Below are 22,065 nucleotides of genomic sequence, written 5' to 3' on the forward strand. Positions count from 1 at the left end.
TTCCCTCTACTCACCATGCCACCGACGCCACATGGAGCAAGTGGATTGCCCTCATCCCGCAGTGCGCCCGTATTGGTAACCCGAATCAACCTGGGATTTTGGAGATAATTACAAACTGGCCAGAAGGTGAAGATTTTGGTCTTGCTGATGAAGAGGAGCAGAAGCAAGTGGCCCAGGCTGAAGAAGCTCCACTGTACAACCAACTGCCAGCAGATGAAACACGCTACGCCCTTTTCACCGACGGTTCCTGCCGCATTGTGGGGATGAACCAGAAGTGGAAAGCTGCCGTATGGAGCCCCACACAACAGGTTGCACAAGCTACAGAAGGAGAAGGTGGATCGAGTCAACTTGCTGAACTCAAAGCTGTTCAGCTGCTCCTGGACATTGCTGAGAGAGAAAAATGGCCAAAGCTCTACCTTTACACTCATTCATGGATGGTAGAGCCAATGCTATGTGGGATTGGCTGGAAAGGTGGAAAAAAGGCTGACTGGCAATGTAGAGGAAAACCAATCTGGGCTGCTGATGAGTGGAAAGACATTGCTACTCGCGTAGAGAAGCTCCCCGTGAAAGTCCGTCATGTGGATGCCCATATTCCCAAGAGTTGGGCTAATGACAAACACCGGCACAATGAGCAGGTAGATCAGGCTGCATGGATAGAGGTGTCAAAGATAGATTTAAATTGGCGATACAAGGGAGAATTGTTCATAGCTCGATAGGCCCATGATGCCTCAGGTCATTAAGGGAGAAACACTACCTATTAGTGGGCACGAGACCAAGGGGTGGATCTAACTGTGGACAGCATCTCTCAGGTTATTCATGACTGTGACACGTGTGCTGCCATCAAGCAAGCCGAGCAGGTGAAGCCCCTCTGATATGGGGGGGCAGTGGTCTAAATGGAGAGTCCTGGCAGATTGACTATATCACACTGCCTCAAACCCGCCAAGGCAAGCGCTAAGTGCTGACCATGGTGGATGCCACCGCCGGATGGTCGGAGACCTACCTTGTGAATTATCAAAATATGAGTATTGGTCTAATACCGATACTCAACTGTGACGGACAAAAGACTCTATAACAATTTAAAGTTAGAAAATGTATGTTTATTCAGCGCTGGGCAGCAGTGTGAGATAATTCTCTAATACGCACTGCAAAATCACAGGTGATCACTGTCCTGGGTTGATGTTAGCCCCAAATCATGTAAAAAGTTTGTTTGGCTAGCAGCTCGTCGGCACCCTCCCCCATCAGCCACCGCCGCTGGCTGGGGGTGCTGTATTGCTCCCTGCTGGTACTCTCCCCACCCCCGACTTTTGCTGCTTTAGCTGCTGCTCTCTGTTTTTGCTTGGCTTATTTTGCTGTCTTTTCGCATTTTTTTTTCTTTCCTTAGTAGCTAAAAAACATCACCTGAGCTGAAAACATCAAGAAGATCCCAGACTCGGTCATAAAAAAGACATACGCGTTCCTGCCCTCCCCGACATCGGAGCCGCTCTAAAAGTTACAAATAGTCAGACAAGTAACAAATTCCTTTGCCATCTGTAGCTGGTTTTTTTTCCTTTGTGTTAAAAAGTGTTTCTTTTTGTGTGTTTGATAAAATAAATAAGTTTTTTCCACTTTTCCCTCTGAAGAAGTTCTTTCCCAAACCCAGTAGGAGGAGGGGGGAGGAGTTCTGGGTAGTTGGTTTCTGGAAGGCTCTCCTTTGGAAAAGTTTTTCCCCTAATTTTGTCCCAAACCAAAACAATCACAAAGTCTATTTATTAGGAAAGGATTCAAATAAATACATATTCATAATAACAGCCCCTCCCATTCCCTGCTTCCTATGATAATTAGCTTGAATAGCTATTAAGCATGTGTAATTGACTTCTTAAATTAAGTCTGAGGTCGTTTTTGTGGGGAGAGTTCTTAAAAGCAGGAAGTAAGGCAAGTCTTCCTCACCTTAAACTCTTGACATTTTCTATCACTGACAATACAAATGATTTCTGGGGATAGCCCAATTTTCCAAAGAATGGGTGTCTAGTTGCATTGTCCATGTTCCTTTGGTTCTGCTTCCTAGTTTTGTCTTTTCCCATTGTAAGCACAGCTGAGCAAACATAAAATGACAGACAATTTATTATTTAAGTTTCAGATAACTACTCCCTTCTAATTTTTAATTGCTTTCAGCAAGGTAACTAAAATCCTAATTTTCTAAGATTAGTGTTTCACCTGTGCCCCGCGCCACTGCTCGCAACACCACCCTGGGCCTGGAAAAGCAAGTCCTTTGGAGGCATGGTACCCCTGAGAGAGTCGAGTCAGACAATGGAACTCATTTCAAAAATAGCCTTATAAACACCTGGGTTAAAGAACATGGCATCGAGTGGGTGTACCATATTCCCTACCATGCACCAGCGGCTGGGAAAGTCGAACAGTGCAATGGTCTGCTTAAAACCACCTTAAAGGCACTTGGTGGGGGAACTTTCAAGAACTGGGAGATCAATCTACCAAAGGCCACATGGTTAGTGAATACCCGAGGTTCCACTAACCGAGCAGGCCCTGCCCAGTCAGAGCCCTTGGGAGCAGCAGATGGAGATAAGGTTCCAGTGGTACACCTGAGAGGCATGTTAGGGAAAACTGTCTGGGTGAACTCTGCTTCCAGCAAAGACAATCCTGTTCGTGGGGTGGTTTTCTCTCAAGGACCAGGTTGCACTTGGTGGGTGATGCAAAAGGATGGAGAGACCCGATGCATACCCCAAGGGGACCTTGTTCTAGGGTGAGCTATCTATGATACTGTGCCTGTATCTGTAACTGCATGTATGTATATGATTTAAAGATTTTAATTTGATGCAGCATGTTGGCATGGGAAAACTTTGAGGTGGATAATGTTGAGGGTTGGGGGTTATTCCCTTACTGTCCCAGTTTAAAGAATTTTTCCCATTATTATGCTAAAGAAACCTGCTGTTGTGTTGTGTTGTTAATTTTAATAGCTGCTATTGTTTCTGTTTGTACAGTTAGATATATTAGTAAAGAGATGTTATTCCTACCCCCAAATCTCTGCCTGAGAGTTTCTGATTAAAAAATCATTATACTCGGGAGGGAGAGGACTTATATTCTCTATTTTAAAGAAAAACTTGTGCCTTTATTGGCAGACACCTGTCCTTCAAACTAGGACAGAGCAGAGACTGCCATGAAAACCTGAGAAGGGACAAGCCAAGAGGCCAGGAGAAGAGCTGGGATGACAGTGATCTGGGAACTCGAGAAATTATCTCAAAATCAGAGAAGATTAAATCCTTGGAAGGCTAATGCATGTGAATGCAGAGTGGAGAAGGAAGTCACAATCAAAATAAACTCTAAGGAAAGAGGCTAAAATGATGCTTTGCAGGGACAAGCTTGACCCCCATAAAACTCCCTAAAACAAAACATCTGTCCAGGGAGCAGTGGGTCCAGCAGTGGGTCTCCAGGGGAGGCACATTCACTCTGGGTCTAGATGTGTGACTTAGGAGGATAGAAGGAAATTGTGCTGTTGTGCTCACACCCAGAGTACCGGGCTTAGGAAGAGCCAGTAGGGAATGAGGGGAGGCTGAGGCAAAGGGAGAGAAATGGTGCAAAGAAATAGATTAAGTAGGAATTGGAAGGAAAGGTGATGCTTGGAACTGGAAAAAGAAGCACTGGAAGAGGGGAAAAGCATCTCAGGCCCAAAAAGCCTGGGAAGAGAACAGGAAAGAGAAGGGAGGACATTTGCAGCACTGCACTTCTCCAGTTCCCTGATACCACCACAAGTCTCTGCTGACAACTGCTTTCTCACTGCTACCTTTGACACTTCTTCACATCTGCTTCTGTTATTGACTGTATCCTGTGGAATTAAGTCAAATCTCTACAAGTGTCAATACCACAGCAGTGGAAACAGGCTTGTTGAAAGGCACTTCTTGCACAAGAATGTAGTGATAGGACAAGGGGGAATGGCTTTCAACTGACCAAGGGCAGGTTTTGATTAAATATTAGGAAGGAATACATCACTGTGAGGTGGTGAGGCACTGGAACCAGCAGCCCATAGGAGCTGTGGATGTCCCATCCCTGAAATGTTCAAGGCCTGGCAGGATAGGGACATGAGTGACCTGGTGTAGTGGAAGGTTCCCTTGTCCATGACCTAGCAGTTGTGAAACTAGACTATCCTTGGAAGTCCCTTCCAACCCAAACCATTCCATGATATGCGGATTACACACCTGGAGGATAGAGACAGAAAAGAAAGAAAGATATGCACAGAGAGCACTAAGCCTTTTTCATTGGTCTGATATTGTATTTTCTCCCGTCTAAGTTTTCAGAATTTCAAAGGATGACTAGAGGAAATTCTGTGTGTGACTTAACAAAAATCAAACACCTCTTCTCAAGGAGATCAAGAACATTGAATCTCTGGGTATCTGTCTTCCATTCCAGTGTCTTCCTCCTGGAGAAGGAAGTCAGAGGCTGCTGGACCCTCTCAGAGAGCAGAGGACACAAGAATAAAGGACATGCTTCAAGGGGCCTGAGACTTCCTATGTTCCCTGAACTACCTTATGCGCTGGGGATGCTGGACAAAGCTCATTTCACTTCCTCACACATGGTCCCCACACACACTGAAGAAGTGTCAGGATTCCAAACCCACTCCCAGCACAGCCAGCGCTGTTCCCAGCTCGCTGCTCAGCTCCAGCTTTCCTCAAGACAGGGTTGTTTCCATCACACAGTTACTGCTGCAGCTTCACAAATTCGATGATGTTCCTTGTGTGATGGGATATCGTTCCAGTTGTTGAAAGTTTTTTCAAGACTGTGGATTACAGTGCAGTTCTCATCAAGGCTATTATTTGGCTCTCCTCCTCGCCAGAACCTGGGACAGAGACAGGCTTGTGAATCCCTGGTGTCCACTATAAAGCACTGCTGGAAAAGGCCACAATGAGATGCAAGCCTTGAAGGGAAGAGACAAAAATTCCCAGTGCTGATTTGTGGCCAGAAGCAGTGCCCTTGCTCCCATTCCATATCCCACAGGCACCAGTGTCACATGGAAACCTGCCTCCTTCCTACACCCTTCAAGCACAACAGGGCCCTGCTCCATCCTGCTGGGGGGAACTGATCACCACCACTCATCCCAAGCACCTCACACCCAGCACAGGCCCCTGTCAGCCTCCAGGGCAAGACACAGCAAGGACAGTCCTGGTGCTCTCTTCCTTTGCCTCATCTCTTTCCCTGAATTTCAGCACAGACCATTTTGTGCATGCAAGTGCAGTGAATGCAGGGGCTGGTGATCAGGATTCTGAAGGGTTCTTGCTGCCAGGAGGTGAAATTTTTTCTAGGCCTCCAGCATTGACTTCCATGTTATAGGTAGTTAATTCATTCCTAATATCCAGCACAGATGAGCCATGGGAACCTGGTGCCTTACACAGCCCAGTCCTGCTGTATCTTTGATGTCTCATGAGGAAGTGTGGGGACAACTCACTCTCATGCAGACCCCTTCATATCTGTCCTACTTTCTTTTCCTACCAGGAGCCACACCAAACACTCTTCATCCAGAGATACTCACGCTGCTGTCACATTATATGGAGTCCTGTCCACCCACTGCCACTGGCCCTCCTTGACCTCAAACAGACCAATGTAGAAATTCTCTCTTTGTGGATGTTGTTTTATCTGCTTGGAGAGGAATTCCTGGCAATCAGAGAGAGAGTGCAATGTCCATGAGGTGCAGGAGTGAGCACAGAAAGGCATCAGGAGTCCCTGTGGGATGGGGCTGGTGGTAGAGGGGGGTTGGTGCTGCAGAGGTGCAGACAGGACATTCCCCTCCCCTGCAGGACAAGGAGGGGCTCTGAGTCCCCTCCAGGGTCCAGCACTGTGTCTCTGCCTGCTGGCTCCCTCTCTCAGCCCTGTGCACACACCTGCTCTGCCTTGCTGTTGATCACCACCAGCTGGGAGCCCATCCCAGTGCAGTTCTGCTCACTCTCAGCCCAGTTCATTTGATCAAGGGACAGGAAATAGCAGCTTCTTTGAAACCTTCTCCAGCCCTCTGGACAGCACATCCAGCCTCGGTCTGTGCAGGGAGAGGACAGAGAGATGAAGGCTACTCACAAGAGATGGTGGTTGCAAAGATCCCATTTTTTCAAGGACAGTGCTCATGTTCTCCTTAGTGAAATTTCCTGGCAGAAAGTGCTTGAAAAAACAGGGACAATGCAGACATTTCTTCCCATTGAGTTGTGGTATGACCAGTGAGCTTTGTGTAACAAGAGCCACAGCAATCCTTGTAAGGGAGTCTCAGGACTCAACAAAGTTCTTTTGCTGATGTGGTTTGACTTCTCCTGCCACAGCCTCCTTGAGGCCTTTAGCCCCAAGGAAGAGGGGACATTGTGAGCACTGACCTGTGCCTTGTGGCACTGCTGAGTTGCACTTCCACTCTGAGAACTGCTGCTGCAGGGCTCTGGGCTGCTCACTGCTGTGCCAGAAGAGAAACACTGCAAAGGGAAAGGAAAGGCAGCAGGATTACCCCTTCCTGTCAACTCCTCACACAGCACCTCTGGCCTCTTGACTCTCCTGCTACCATTTCCACGCCAAGCATTGTCCCAGCTGTCACCTCTCCTGGCCCAAACATGTGGCATCACAGCTGCCATCCCAGCCAGAAAGAGACCCTCTTCCCAGTCAGACAGCAGAAGAAGCCCTGGATGCACATCCCACTGAGGACATGCCACACACAGGGCAGGATTGTTCCCACCCAGCCACAGCCACTCTGCCATGCACATTCCTACTGCCCAGCTGCCAGTTTACAAAGCAGCCTCTCACTGTCACACTTTGTCTCTTCCTAAACTACACATCATCAGGCATTTGGAGGACTCTCCCATCAGCTGGGCCTGTTCCAGCAGCAACACACAGTCCAGGTGCAGGTAATCTCATCCAGCTGGAGCTACTGAAACCAGGGGGAGCACAAACTCCTAGGACTTCCTAACTCCACTTCCTGGGGAATAATGCACTGGTGGTGACAGGCCACAGCCACCGTCCCAAGGACTTACCAGGAGCTCAGACTCTCAAGAGTAATATTAGGAACTGACCAGGGTGTGCTGAGTAATACAGATGTCTATTTTTATCAAACAATTAATTTAGAAACGTATTTATTGATTATGAGAACAATCCTAGTGGCTTCAGTGTCTGATGAGTGCATTTCTGCAATTGAAGAAGGTTCAAAAGTCATGGGAAAGGGATATGCCTGACAGACCAGCCCCATTGCCAATAAAGGTGAACTTATTCCTAATCAAGGGGATGAGAAGAATTTTGGCTTTTGGTTTATTTCACCTTAGAGAATTGAGCAGTTGTGGAAATGTTCAACCCTTTAGAGATCAAAAAGGGGCAGCATCTTCCTCAGCAGGCCAAACCAGCAAATCACAAATGAATAACTTAGTCCAAAATAGTGTAAGAAACTGAATGACTAACAAAAACACATCTGAAGAAATGGACCTGAACTGTCTTTAACTACCCTCTTTTGTCTTGGTATTTGGGGACACTCAATGTCTTGGTGTGGAGCACATTGCAGAGCTATGTTCAGTGTGGGCCTCTCCTAACAAGAAGGATATTGAAGTGTTGGAGCATATCTAGAGAAGGGTAGTGGACCTGGGGACAGATCTGGAGCACAAGTCCTATGAAGAGAAGCTAAAGGAGCTGGTGGTGTTCAGCCTGGAGAAAAGGAGGCTCAGGGGTGACCTTATCACTCTCTACAACTCTCTGAAAGGCAGTTGTAGCCAGATGGGGGTCAGGCCCTTCTCCCAGATAACAACCAACAGGATACGAACAAACAGTCTGAAATTGTGCCAGGAAAGATTTAGTTTGGATATCAGAAAAAGATTCTTCCCTGAAAGGTGGCCAAGCCTTGGAATGGGCTGCCCAGAGAAGCGTTGGTGTCACCATTCCCTGTAGTGTTCAAAAGACAAGCAGATGTGGCACTTGGAGACATGGTTTATTGTGGTTTTGGCAGTGGTTGGTCAGCACTTTAACTACATGACCTGAGCTGTCTTTTCCAACATTAATAATTCTATGATTCCATGCTTGTATGACCAGCAATTAAAATCATGTTTGTGTTGTGATCCATCTGTGCATTGCAGTGGCCACTCTCTGCTACATGCAATTTGTGCTGGTTTTTTATTTAAATGCTGAATCGCTCTGCTAAACCAAAATCGTGTGTAGCATCAATTAATTTGGATAAGTAAAAATTCACTTATTTTAAATCCTTCCATGTGTATCAGATATTAACATCCCAGGCTGAAACTCCCCAGCCATTGGCTGAGTACTGTGAATGGTTATACATTTGGGAACAAAGCAATACAAACTTCTGGGACTCAGACACTAAGGGCTACAAAAGGAAAGGCAGTGATTTATTGTCATAAGATGCCTCTTCTAGAATCTATCGTGGTTATTGACAACTTGTGCAAACATGCCATTAATTATCTTTCATAGAAAATGAGAATTACATAATTATCACAATCCTCACAAACAGCATGTCCAGAAATAACATCTCATGAATTCTTTTGCAATCAATACTAAAAAGTAGTGATAATTAATTAACTGCACTGTGCAGTTAATCCTGGAGGTGACAGAACTGTGAGAACCCATTTTTTTCCACTAGGACACAAAGCATATCTAAGCACCTCAGAGAGCCTAAGTGCAGATTCAGCTGCCTGTATACACACTTGTGCTTCTGTCTCAACTTGTTCCCATCTGCCAAATGTAACTTTTTGTGGGAAATGAAGGTAGAGAATTGTTCCACAGTTCCAAAAAGGCCATGAAAAATTGGAATGTGCAATCTGGGCACACTGACAAGGCCTCAAGGTAAACAGTGGGAGATTTGGGGGATGTATACATACATATACAGAGTAAGAAAACCTGAGACCTTGCACAAAGCCCAGACTACCATGAACCATGGTTTCTCTACTTTTCTCCCAGCACTCCCCCCAGTCCTCTCCCTTGTAATCTCCTGCACATACTCACCCAGGAGGACGACAACAAGGGCAAAGCACACCAAGAGGAGCAGCAGTGAGATCAACCATGGCAGCCAGAGTGGGTATTTCTGGGGATGGTGCTCTGGCTTCTTTGTCTCAGCAGGTACTAAAAGTGACGGAAACACAACAAACAAAACACTCCAGTCAGCTGTGGTTCTGTCAGTCCCACAGGCCACATATGAAGAATGTACTGCTCAAGGGAGAGCTCCTCAAAAGAAAATGAAAAGAATTTCATTTCTGATATGGAAGTTACAAGGTTTGGGAAAATGGCAGACTGGGACAGAGCAGGGAATGTCTGTGGTTTCTGGAGAAAACTGAGTGTGTTCCCAGCCCAGCCAGTGAGCCAGCAGTGGTAATTGTTGGTGTTTGGGGGTGAACCCTTCACAGGGCCTCAAAATCTGCAGTGACACAGTGTCTTTCTAGATTGAGCCCCAAGCTGCTAACTGCAACATTGCTCAAACCTTGATACTTGCAACCTATAAGGGAAGATTTAGAATTGACTTCTTCCCAGAAAACTTTTTTTGCCTCCTTCAGTCCCTTCTTAGCTTTTTGGATTTCCCGTGCAGAAGGTTAATGCAATCTGAATGAGGATAGGAGACAAAAAATGTGCAAGGTTATGATGGCACATCAACACTGGGAGATTCAAAGATCTATTTTTTCCTTCCATCTCTGCTTTCCAAGTCAGAATTCAATGATTAGTACAAAACTAGGTTGTGCTATTCTGGATATCTGAGAAGAATAGAGGTCTGTGTCCAGCAGCCTGAGTAAAGTACTCAGATTAAGATTGTCAGGACCTCTATTTTGTCTAGAGGGATTTTGCCAGTACTGAGGAGGTTTGGGAGCAGGCAGGAGAATGGGTCATAGGGAAGGAGAAGCAAACACGTGTTAGGGGATTGTGGCAGGTACACAAGCCAGGGCAAACAGGAGGGTAAACAGACAGCAGCACTCACTGCAGGACAGGAGTAAAGAAGATTTGGGAGAGACTGCTATTAAAGATAAGGTTTAGAAAGCCTTTATTCATTGTCCAGAATGAAGCCCCCAGGTCTGTCAGCAGCCAAGCATGCCTGCCAGACATGCCTAGTAAGCAAGACTGTCAGAAACCTGCTCTTTGTGGAAGCCTTCTGACTACTTCCCAAAGCCTTGGGAGACACTGCTATAGCAGGGCAAAGGCATCATCTTTCATTATCTGGAGAGAAAGATGTGTGGACAGGCAAGGTCCAGGATTCTCTGGTCAAATCATGTTTTTCTAGCCACAGCTTTTTCCTTAGTGAAAACAAGCCCCCCTCATGATCTGGAGTCCAGCCACCTACTTCAGGAATAGCTCTAACCAGTCCAAGCCTTATTTTTGACATGCAGCACATCCAGAGATTGTTCAGCCTGTGCCCAGTCAGACCTGAGCACCCCACACTCAGCCCCAGGTGGCACAGGGAGCACTGCATGCTGTGCACGCAGCAACACAACTCAAGTGCAGCAATCTGGTGCACACTCGGTGGGTTGAGCTCCCTGCAAAATGCTTTCCACAGCTGGTCTGTGCTCTGGAATGTGCCCAGCATGATCACAACACAACAGACTTGATGCCTTTGGAATAATCATTTGTAACACAATGGGGAACTTCCACCACCCCCATCTCACCACAGTGGAAATGCTAACTTCATCCAGAACCATCTAATCTTGGTGCACTGAAAACAATGAGCTTTCAAGTCAGACAGGACTATGTACACTCTTTATTTCTGTGGCTCATGCCTCAGAGCAGGCAAGGAATAACCTGGAGATGATGCCTGCTCAGTTTGGGATTGGAAAACTGAGGTAAAGTTGTAAATAGGCAAGCTAATACCCTTAGGCAGCAGCAATTATTCATTTCATTTAAATTAATTTTTAAAAAATATTATTCATTGATTTATGCACACACACTTATACTGCCCTGGATCCTGCTCTGGCATAGAGTCCTCTATGTCAGGAAGGAGCAGTGAGCCTTACACAGAGCATCTCTCTGAGTTCCTACTTGTGCAATATGGAGTACACACTGACCAGAATGTGCCTTAAATTTGCATGCAGTCTAGTAAAACAACCACTTTACCACTGTAATTTCTAATAGGAAAAAGAATTGTTTGTTTGGTGTGTTAAATGTTTTTTAGGAGTGGAAGACATCAACAACAGATTTGGATCTCCCTCCAGATCTTAAATAATTCTTCTTCTGTATATTTTAGGTTTTGGGTCTCTGTTCTCCAAGGACCCTTTCCCAATCAGCCATGGATGATGAGGTTATGTTTCTGCAGCCAGTACCACTCCTCATGAAGCTGCAGAGTACAACTGACTGCTCTACTCTAAGCAGGCATGTTGATTCTCCTACCCTCTCCACAAGCAGCAATCTACAGTCTCACTCAGAGGCAAGAGCAGCCAGGATTTGGGCTTATCTGCTGCTTTGGGAGCCCCTCCACCTTTGGGACAGATCAGATGGTTTGTAATAAACCACAGTCTCTACTCTTGGTACTCAGCATGGTCCAAAAATTACTCTTTCAGGACTACATAATATGTAGGGTACTGAGGGAGCCCAAACAGATTTTTTAATGAATGCTCATTTCAATCCTACACTTTGTGCTCCTGGTAGTCATTCTTGTTCATGTTGCAACTTCCATTCACCTTTCCTCTTGGGGATGTTCCTCAAGACTTATTTCAAAACTCCTTCAGTCTCCTGAGCATTTAGCTCCCTTTTCTCACCAATCCATCAAGTTTAGGCAGGAACCAGAGTCACAGAAGGAAAAATCTCCATTCCCTCTTCAGCCCCACTCCCTCCAGCTCCCTTTCTCACAAAGAGCCCATTCATTGCTTACCTTTGACCACTGGAGCTGATGATTCATTTTTGAATTTCACCTCAGCATAGGTGATTTCTGATGCCATTTAATCACAGTGTGACCCTGTTCTTAGTTTTGCCACGTAAAAGGTGGTCCTTTTAACTCCTTGTTTCCAGAGAGTGACACTAATAGGTTACTGAGCCTTCATCTTCTGTTCATTCACCCTCTGCCCATCAAAGAAGGCTGTGCTGAACACTGGAAGCACTGGCAATAACCTGAAAATTCCTGGGAGGTCAGAAATGCTCCAAAGAGATCTTCAGTTTCTTAGCCCAGGAAATCAGCCCTGACAACATGGAAGATTTTGAAACATACAAGAAAAATGAGAACCTAACAACTGAAGAGGAAGTTGCACTCCTCCTTCCCCATATCAGATTCTCAGCTGATAGGCTTCCTTTTCAAGACATTTTTAGGCTTTTTCCCCCCTCTTTTTAACTTTCTTACTTAACTATCTCCCCATATTTTCATGCCTTTCTTTGTCAGTTAGTACTTCTACTATTGCTCTCACATTTGCAACTATCACAAATCCTATCCCAGTTTAACCTGCAGTCCAGCACAAAAAGCATTCTGCCCTACTTGTCCTTTGTGGTTAAGCTGCATTTGCTCCATCAAATGTCACAGCTATGTCTCATTCTGCAAAGTCAGTCCCAGTTGGAAGCTAGCACTAGAACAAATCTCAGACTAGGAACTGTCCCTGTAGAAGAGAGACAGGAAAGTTGCAGCCTTAGAGCAATAAGAATAATCAGAAAGTTGATATATCCATGAAGAAACAGATATATCAGGCTGGGATCGGGGAGAAGAACAAGCAAAGTGGAATTTCAAAAAAATAATCTTAATGGTCTGGGAGATTATTGGGAAGAGTACACACAGAAACATTCCTATTATAACTTGATTCACAGCCTGTAGAAATCCAGAGCAGTGCTTGCTTCAGGCTCCATTTCAGAGGCTGAAAAGTGATGGTTTACATTTTTCTGCTACTTTTCCAACACTGTCTTTTATCTCCCTTATCTGTTTTCTGGTAAAGACCTGATATTACCTTGGGCAAAGTATCAGTACTTAGTCTGATTTCAAGCTGAAGCAGATCTTGAAAAGAGACAGGGAAAATGGTTGCTGACATACATTCCAAATCAGAAAGACATCTGAGAACAGATGCAAGTAAGTCAGGCAGGGTGAGGAGGGTTCAGTCAGGAGATACAACTAAGGTTTGGATTGGAAGGGACCTTCAAAGACTATCTATTCCAGTGCACCTGCCACAGGCAAGGACATTTTTCACTACATCAGGATGCTCAAAGCCCCTTCCAACCTGGCCCTAAACATTTTCAATTAAGAGGAATCTGCAGCTTCTCTGGGCAACCTGTTCCAGATCTCAGCACCCTTCATTGTAAAAAGTTTCTTATATCTAACCTAGACCTGGCTTTTTCAGTTTAAACCCATTACCCCTTATCGTACCACCACAGGTGCTGTTAAAAGGCCTCCATCTTTCTTGGAAGTACCCTCTAAGTACTGAAAAGTCACAACAAGGTCTCCAAAACAACCAGAAGGAAGAAGCTGGCTAGCGTGGCTGGCTGGAATTCCCTTAAGGCAGAGCAGAATGAGATATTCAGAAGACATTGAGAGAGCACAGAGGGTAACCAGAGCAGAGTTGGAGCTGAGGTAGGGCAATAGAAGGAAGAACATGCACCAGACAAGAGGGGAGAACAATGTGACACAAAGTAAAGGGAATCTAAACACAGATTATGGAGAACTGCCCCTAAACAGAGTAGGGTATATGTAACTGGATGTCTTTACCAAGGACCCTCCTCGTGCCTTGTGTGTCCTGAGCTAACTTTACTTCTCCTTTATGCATTATATGCAAAGGAGGTGAGTTTTACACAAGAATAAGAACAGCTGCAGGAGAGAAGCCTGGTCCCTGAAGCAAGCATGCTGCCTGCTTCTCTTTCCAACATCCTTCCAGCACTATCCTTTGTCTTTAGTCTTCACCCTCTTACTGGAATTAAGCCTCCCTAAGTGTCTGCTGCAATCTAGTTAAGCCCTCAGATTTCTTGCTGAGAATTCAGAGCAATCCTCTGCATGCTTCCCCGCTCCCCAGCGAACCAAGCCTCAGCAGACCCAGTCTGTTGCTTTTTCCCCTTTTCTGGGGAAAAGCCTTACTTCCTGGCAGGGTTTCAAGATTTCCACTGTGAAGAAACAGCAAACACAATCAGCAGACAGAGAAGGAAGTTACAGAGCAGCTTTATGAGCTTTTTCCATTGAAACACATCTCCAAACATTGCCGAGGCATTTCAAATGCAAATTCAGGCTCTAGCTGCTCTTTTTATTAGATTACATTAGACTGCACTCAGACATCAGTAGACAGCTCAATTCATCTTTGTCAGCCATCAGAGTTGTTGCTTGCTATCAAAATTAAACCCTGAATCATACTTCCATAGGATGCAGTGCTGAGCCAACATGTAACAACAATCACATTATATTCCTGAGGGAAAAATTTGTCCTTTGAATTTCATATGCACCAATGGCATGTAAATGAGTGGAAGGAAGACAGGAACAATTGGACCCTGCATTTAGTTGTGGTGCTGAAAATAATTTTAAAAAATCTTGTTTTAAAACCCCTAAAACTCATGTTTTGCTTCCTTGCATTCTCACTGCTGTTCCTCAGTAACTCTCTTCTCCCTCCTCCTGTGTTCCACTCGCTCCCTTGTCTTCCCACAACACCTGTGTTTCCCCACAGATGTCTTTCAGCTCAGCCCTACCCCACACTGCCAGGTTCTTCCCATGCTCTCAGCTCCCATGTGCCTCACAAGCCCCAGCTCCTCCCACAGTTCTGCTTTCCCTCCTTACTCATGCTCCAGCTACTGGTTGCTCTGCAAGCCCCATGGGCACCATTTGTCCCTGACAAAAGAGAAGGCAGCAGAGGCACTAGTGCTCTTTCTCCCCTACTTGTCAGTAAGGTTTGATGAAGGTGGTATCTGCAAGTCTTTCACCCACAGCCAGCATCACTCAGTTTAGCACGCAGGTCCATGTGAAGCAGATGAAGCTGTGCCACTGCACATGCCCTACTTCTTTTGAAAATCCAGTTGAACATGAGGAGTTAAATTCAAATTTATAGGCAAAGGGTAGGACTTGAATCCTAAAGCTGTGACTCCACATATTCCAAAAGAAATTCCATTTTTATATTGACCACAGCTGTGGTGCAAGCTGCAGGGAAATGACACACTTCTTGCAAGCAACTTAGATTAGAGAGAAGCAGCTGAGAGAATTGAGCTGAAGGCTTGTGAGTCATCACAAGTGACATGGAGGTTACACAGAGACATCACATTGGCCACCCAAATACCTAGACCTTCTTTAGAAGATTTGACAAAAGGCAAAATGAAGCTGACATGACTAAAATTATTTCCCAAAGGGATTATCAATATGCATTTTTCAACAAGCTGGCCTTGCAGCCAAATTAAGAGAATTGAAACGAGCGTGACCTCCAGTAAGTGCAAAACCATAACAAAGCCAGAACTTCCTTGTCAGCACTTCCTTGAACCCTTTTATATTTGATATATTGCTTTGAGGGCAACTGAAGAGCAGGGTATAAAATAAGCAGAGAGAACAAGGACATCAAAACAAAGCTAAATTAATTATTTGTCACAATGGAATATATTGGTTACATTCACACACAAGAACCCTGGTTTGTGGGAGACTAAACCAAAGGACTTGTTCAAAATAAAAGTGATTGTGAAAAACGTATGGAATCAGCAGGTCTGGGAAAGATGGTCTCAGGAATTCTCAAGAAATTCAAAGGTGAAACAGCTGCTAATACCAGTGGGTGACCTTTTGCCTTGAACTATCTTTTAATCAGCAAATCCCAGGCTGACAGGGAACATATCAAAGAAGGGGAGAAGTCTCAGAGAGATTGAGGAAGTTTCATTAACCTGACCATCTCTAGTGGTCAGGTTAATGAAAGAAAAGAATTAATTGATGGACAGGTGTATAAGTATGATGCACTTTGGGGAGAGTCAATATAACTCTTCTAAGGAAATGCTGACTCTTTGCCTACAGTCCTGGCATCACCTGCTCTTACAGCACTTGTAGCTAGCACAGACTTCCAGTTACTTAGATAAAAGCCTAAACCAGATCCAGGCTTTATATCCCTGCACCTGGGTGGGAAGAGCATCAGAAGTGAATACATGCCACCTTCCTGGTCTTCCCTCTCCATACTGCCTTGCTCTTTTTCAGGGATTAAGGCTATGGAGCAGAGTAGCCAAGGGAAGAGCATAAAAAGACACTGGAACACAGAGAAAGGGGACCCAAGGCCTGACATTGAGCAGTTAATAAGGGATGTCAGACAACTGATCAAAGGGACTCAGGCAGCAAGAGCTCCTTGAGAGCTCCTGAGTGATTTGGCTGGTTCGAGAGTCAAGCAGTAAGTGATCCCATTGTGTACCCTGCTCCATGAAACTGGTTAGAGAAGGGAGTGATAGGATGCTGCTGTCCATACTGCTCTAGGGGACAGTGTGGGAGCACAGCAGTCTCCTGGGATCTGAGAGAAAGGCACCCTATGCCCTTCTCAGCCAAAGCTGACACTGGCCAGAGCTGCAGGAAGAAGGGACTTTTTCTGGAAGGCAGTCAACTCCTATAATGATAGAAGGTGAACCAGGATTCTATACAGGTTGCTAGGAGACCAAGGAAAAAAATGGCTTATATGAAGCTATGAAAACACTGGAAAAAGATATTTGAACATCCATGGGTGAAGAGGAAACAGGGAAGTACAGAACAACACAGTGGGAAAGAGGAGTGAGAGCAATTAGTGGGATAGATTAAACAGAAGGCAACACTGTGAAGCCACTCAAGTTTCTGGCAGGTGGCAGCACTTCACCACAGGCACGCCTGAATCGGCAGAAGGACATGGAATCCTGAGCAGAACCACCCAGTGTGACACTAACACATTGCCAGACATCAGCAGCTCCCCAAAATGCAGTATGATGCAGAACAGGGGAATGAAAGAAAAGTAGAAGTGATAAAAAGAAATGTCCCTCCCCAAAACAGCTTGTGCATTTCTTCCCTGGCCACATCCTTGCCAAGCTTTAGTAAGTGCAGAGGGTTTTAAGCAGAAGAGATCATGTTCCAAAGCTACCTGAACTGAGTGAGCTCAAACTCAGTGAGAATTGGGAAGGGAAAGTTGTGTACTCACTCTGGCGTGATGAGAGGTTACCAAAATCCCTCAGGTGTAAGGGAAGAAATAAGAGAAGAAAGAACATGATCCAGAGAATATTCAAAGAGACAAGAAACCCCAACCTGCCCCTTTACATGTGGCATTAACAGAGGATTTTCCACAGAAGAGCAAATATATGTTTTATTTATTTCCCCTCAGTTAACAGATTACCAAATCAAAGTCAATAGAGGGCACATTCAGATACAGATACCTCAGAACTTTGTTTTATGTCATTACTGGGAACATTGCACCTTTGTCTCCTTTCTCTTTTGGATCTGAGTCGCAAGTCTCAAGGCTATAAATGGATGGAGATCAGAACCAGATACTGCAGCTGCTTGCCACAGAACCACACCTGACTTCAAACCTGGGCCAGATCCAAGTCCTGGTCAGACCCAGTGGCCTGTTTTCAGAGGTGGGGTGTGGAGTTTATCTTCTTAGAGCGGGCATACGGAATTCACACGCACAAGTTGTGGTCACATAACACCTCTCCACAGAAGCAATTCTTCATGCTTCATTTCCAGTTCTAAGGATCACAAAGAAATCCACAGCCTTGAATTCAGTTTGGCTACTCTGCCCAGTGAGGTGAATGCACTTGATCTCCCTCTCTTGAAGGGGGAATGGGGGGGGTGGAAAGAAAAGCAAAAAAATGGGAAACAATCACAGTCACCAAGCAAGTACGTGGCTGTCACATAAGGTCTCCCAGACTCCTGCTGTAACCTTAGGGCCACTCTTATTGGAACTTAAACTGTTTCCCTCCACATCCTCTCCATGCATGTAAGTGGAATGTAGTAAAAAACACTCTCATTGGGAAGTTCTGGGGAGAGCTGTTTTGATTAGGCTGCCCAAGCAGGTGGTACTGGAATAGCAGCACAAACCTCCCAGGCCCTGCCGAGTTCTCTTGCCCCCTCCTGTCCTCAAGGGTGGATTTATCAGAAGACTGTAAGAGACCTGTGCCGCCCCTGACCCTGCAGGCCTTTCCAGCCTCCCAGCCCAACTTGTGACAGGTAGCAGCAAGGTGAAGGGACACCACCTGCCTCCAGAGCAGCCATCCCATGTGTCCAGTCAGGATGGGACAAAGCAAAAGCCATCTGGAACAGCCATAGAAATCTGAATTAAATCCAGGGAGTACAGTCAGCCCAACCAAACATCCTTCACACCTCATCCATGAGACATGATGAGAAAGTCTTAGTGCCAGGCAGGGAGGCCCCAAGCTTTGGGGTTCAACCATAGGCAGGAACCTCCTCATGACACAGATGTCAACACCATCAGATGGGGAAAGGCAATTTTTTTTTTAGAGCACACTCTCCAGGTGCCTGTGTCACCCGCTTCTACCGTGCCAGGACACTGAAGTCAGCAGGGAAGCAAAGGGTGGGAAAATGGCACTCCAGGCTGCCATCCTCTAGCACAGAGCTGGCACTGACCCAGAGGGCAAAGGGCTCCTGCTGCTGACTCCCTGCTGGCTGGGACAGACCCAGAGGGCAAAGGGCTCCTTGATGACTCACACTGGCCTGCAGCACCATGGCCCATGTCTCAGAGTCTGCCTCCAGATCACAGTTATTTGCATATTTAGCATTTTAAGACTAGACAGGACAGGCTCAGCACACCATCCTGGTCTTTGCAGAGCCTCTGCCGTTTCTGAGGTGAAGGACTGTCAGATCTCAGCATTCCTCTTCACTGACCAACCCCCCATATCAGACATCTCACCACACTGCTGGCCCAGTCTGGGACCCATCTCAGCACAGCTGAGCACAAAAGCTGTGCTAGGAAATACATCAGACTGGAGGTATCTTGTTCAAACCTTGCTCAAATCCTTGCTTTGGAGCTAGGCCAGGCTACCCAGGGCAGGTTATCTATTTACAGTCACCCTGTTTCTGTATGGGATGTATCTCTTAAGGGCTTTTCCTGCTTTTCTACCCAAAAAGAGTGATTTCCAAGCACACTTTATACATGTACCCATGGTATTGACTTCAGCTTTAGGTATTGGTGACAGCAGCCCCTAACTCTGGGCCAGACATACAACTGTATCAATAGCATTTTGCACATATTCACCAAGGGAAATGCTCTCCTACTCCTTACCTCTCATTGGAATCCAGCTCTTTGTCCCTGCCAGCTAACCAAAAGGGCAGTTTGTGTTGCAGCATCTCACACATCTTTGAACGGTTTGCTTAACACCATAAACATGGAGTCACAAACAAGTGCTTAGCCACCATTTAAAAAAAGTGTTCCATTCCTCTGGGCCACACTTTAAAGACAACAGACATCCATACCTGCATGCACACTGACCACAGGAGGGGATTTGTGCCTGCCCTGGGACAGCTCAGTTCCAAGCCCTACATTACTATGTTTGTGCATGAGGGAACTGAAGCACAGAGGGCAGTAGAATAGCAGGACTTGGCTACGTTTGGAAGCACCAGCTCCACCATTGCTAAACTATCAAACTACAAATCACCAGCTATGATTTCTTTTCGGAGAGCACCCCACCAGTGCTAGCCAGGTCTCAGGTGGTGTCTGCTTGCATCCCACCCGCCACCCTCTCGACTGCTGGGTACCCAGCAGGTCCCTGGAAACGGTGGCTGAGCCCAAGGATTGCGGCAAAGCCCGCAACAAAGGAATTCGGCAGCAGATGGCAGCACACGGTCACGGGTAAGACTGAACTCAACGCCTGGTCGCATGTGTCATCAGCCAGGCTGGAAAAGGCAGGGAGCACCACACCTCTGTACATGCCTAACATACAAGGCTCAACACAAAGGCTGCAAGTTACAGGCGGCTCCCTCCTTTAGGGAACGTCTCTTCAGACTGCTTCAAGGCTTGAAAAGCCAGTCGACTAAGCAAGGCAGCTGCCTCTGCCTCAACACACAGGAGCTGCCATCCCACAGTGCCTGGGAAAGAAAAGGCAGAGCAGGGCATTCACTGCAACTTACCTGCCTAGACTGCCCCAAACACCTATGATGCCAGAAGTCCACTGCAGGATCCCAGCAGTGACTGGAAAACATAGTTCTGGTCAGGAACCACTACATGGTCCAGCTGTTGCTGGCTGATCTTCCCATACTCAGCTTCAAGGAATGTCCATCAGAGCCTCAGCTCTGGATGGGGACATACAGCTATAGGTAATGGCAGGTGGCAAATTTAAGCTGTCATCCTGCAGTGTGCTTTCCCTGACTGTTAGCATGGACAGAGCTATGATCTTGGAAGAAAGAGACCAGTAACAGTCTCCAGAGTGAGTCTATTGTCCACATAATGTAATGAGCACACATCAGGCCACCTAGACCTGGAGGTATTACGACATGTGTTAACTGTTTGGGCTACAGTACTCTGCTTATATACATTAACAGCCCCATTGGAGGAACCCAAGGTTCCTCCTAGAACCTTGTAGGTTTATGCTGATCTATCAGGGTAAGCTCAGATTCAGATCCTTTCACCTCATCATCAAAGCTCAGGAAGACTTCGGGGGTTTTGGTTTCCTGTTTGGTTTTTGTTTGATTTCCTCCAATGTACAGGCCTTCTCCAATACTTCAGGAGTCCAAACACAGCATCAAGGCTTTGTGAAATCTGGCAGGTTTGTGTCTGCAACCCATATTGTGTGGCTGTGGTAAGAACAGTTGCTGCACAGCTCTGAGACACGAAATCACAGGAAATAGAATATAATTAATAGGAGAAGAGGCAGGGAAATACTCACATCCCATCTGAACTACAAGGCCCACAGAACAATTGACAACCAAAAACCAGACAAAATGGGATCTTGCCTTTGTCACTTGTTTCCTGATTCTTTCCATGTGCAACAGTCTGTCCCCCAATTGGAAGAAAGGGAAAAGTTTCACAGGACTCACCAAGCTGTGCATTCTAGCAGGTCTTGCTGTGAGTAAAGGCATAGGGCCTGGGAAGATCTCAACACAGGACTAAGCTCTCCCTAATGTACTGTTTTCCAGTCTTCTGTGCTTTTTATTCATGAACAGGAGTATATCCCAACACTTCCCTTAGGTGAACTTCATCTGAAAATCTTCCTGCTCTGGAGAAAGACTCTTTTAGGCTTTTCAGCTCTTTCTGCTGCAAGCACCTACTGAAAAGTCTGAGAAGCTCCACCATAGCTTATGGGTAAAATGCTTCATCTTCTCCCTGCCAGAACCTATACAACATACCCATCCTACTTACCAAAAGCTTTGGTCCTAGAGCTGAAAAAATGCCTTTTTTTTTTTTCCCCCAGCCACTACAGATGATAGAATGTTTGACAATTCAAACAGCTGACTTAAAAGGTTAAGACTTCTTATCTTTACCCAGGCCACAACACTTGTATTGTACTTTCAACACAGCCATATACAGAGCTTTGCTCTCTGGCAGAGGAACATGGAGCAAGCATGCTGTGCTAGATGGCTGCAAGCAGGCTTGATAGAACAATGTCAGGGCCCTGAACATATTCTTCACGTCCTGGGGGATTGGCTGGACTCAGGTCCAGCTTAATAGAGGTGTTTGACTCTGAGAAACCTCAGCAATGCGGGCTTTATGACAACCAAGTGTCCCACACTTGATCCCTGCTTGAGCTAGCACAGCATGCCTGGCAATGTCCCTGTCAGGCCACATACCCTGCTACCTAAATTCTCATCCTGACCTGCTCTGATCTTTGTGCTTAGGTACTTCAGGACTGCTCCTCTGCTGGTGAGACCTCTGCCCCTGCCTGCCATGCTATGACTCATCTTCCTGTTTCCTCTCTCTTTCCAGGCAGCCTGTCCTAGCTGCCCCTAACAAAGGACCTACTTTGCTCCCCTTGCTTATCTCTCTAGTAGGCAGAAATTGTTTTGCATCTAGCAAAAACGAAAGATTAATTTCTGAAAATATCTGCAGGCTGTAGAAGCCTTTTTAATGTCTGAGATGCTATGTATCAGGGCAACCAAGTCTTCTCACTTGCTCATTTTTATCCACACTCTTACCAAGTACCACAGGAACCTACAGTCAGGCCTGTTTCCATGTTGTTGATTGGCATTTCATATTGTGTTAGTTTTTTACCTCATTTGGAACAGCTGTGTCATTTTTGTGTCCTTCTCCCACACTCCTACCTCTTTGC

General features: G+C 45.9%; 1 protein-coding gene across 1 annotated transcript; it reads right to left on the reverse strand.

Annotated features, from left to right (window-relative positions):
- Positions 1–4,240: 4,240 nt before the first annotated feature.
- Positions 4,241–15,715, reverse strand: LOC306803611 (C-type lectin domain family 4 member D-like). Its single transcript, XM_079309228.1, has 6 exons — positions 11,795–15,715; positions 8,953–9,069; positions 6,342–6,434; positions 5,865–6,016; positions 5,516–5,637; positions 4,241–4,825 (listed from the first exon to the last, which is right to left on the reverse strand). Exons 1-6 carry the CDS (start codon positions 11,859–11,861, stop codon positions 4,678–4,680), a joined length of 699 nt encoding a protein of 232 aa, XP_079165354.1. The 5' UTR covers positions 11,862–15,715; the 3' UTR covers positions 4,241–4,677.
- Positions 15,716–22,065: the final 6,350 nt, after the last annotated feature.

This window comes from Erithacus rubecula (assembly GCF_903797595.1).
Source record: "Erithacus rubecula genome assembly, chromosome: 1".
NCBI classification, from domain to species: domain Eukaryota; kingdom Metazoa; phylum Chordata; class Aves; order Passeriformes; family Muscicapidae; genus Erithacus; species Erithacus rubecula.

Bases quoted from the DNA above. Each gene is read 5' to 3' on its own strand.
- LOC306803611 (XM_079309228.1), bottom strand. From the start codon at position 11,861: ATGGCATCAGAAATCACCTATGCTGAGGTGAAATTCAAAAATGAATCA. The intron at 6,017-6,341 runs GTCAGTGCTCAC...CTCCCTGCACAG, and splicing joins AGCAGTGCCACAAGGCACAG to ACCGAGGCTGGATGTGCTGT. The intron at 5,638-5,864 runs GTGTGTGCACAG...TCTGATTGCCAG, and splicing joins TCAACAGCAAGGCAGAGCAG to GAATTCCTCTCCAAGCAGAT.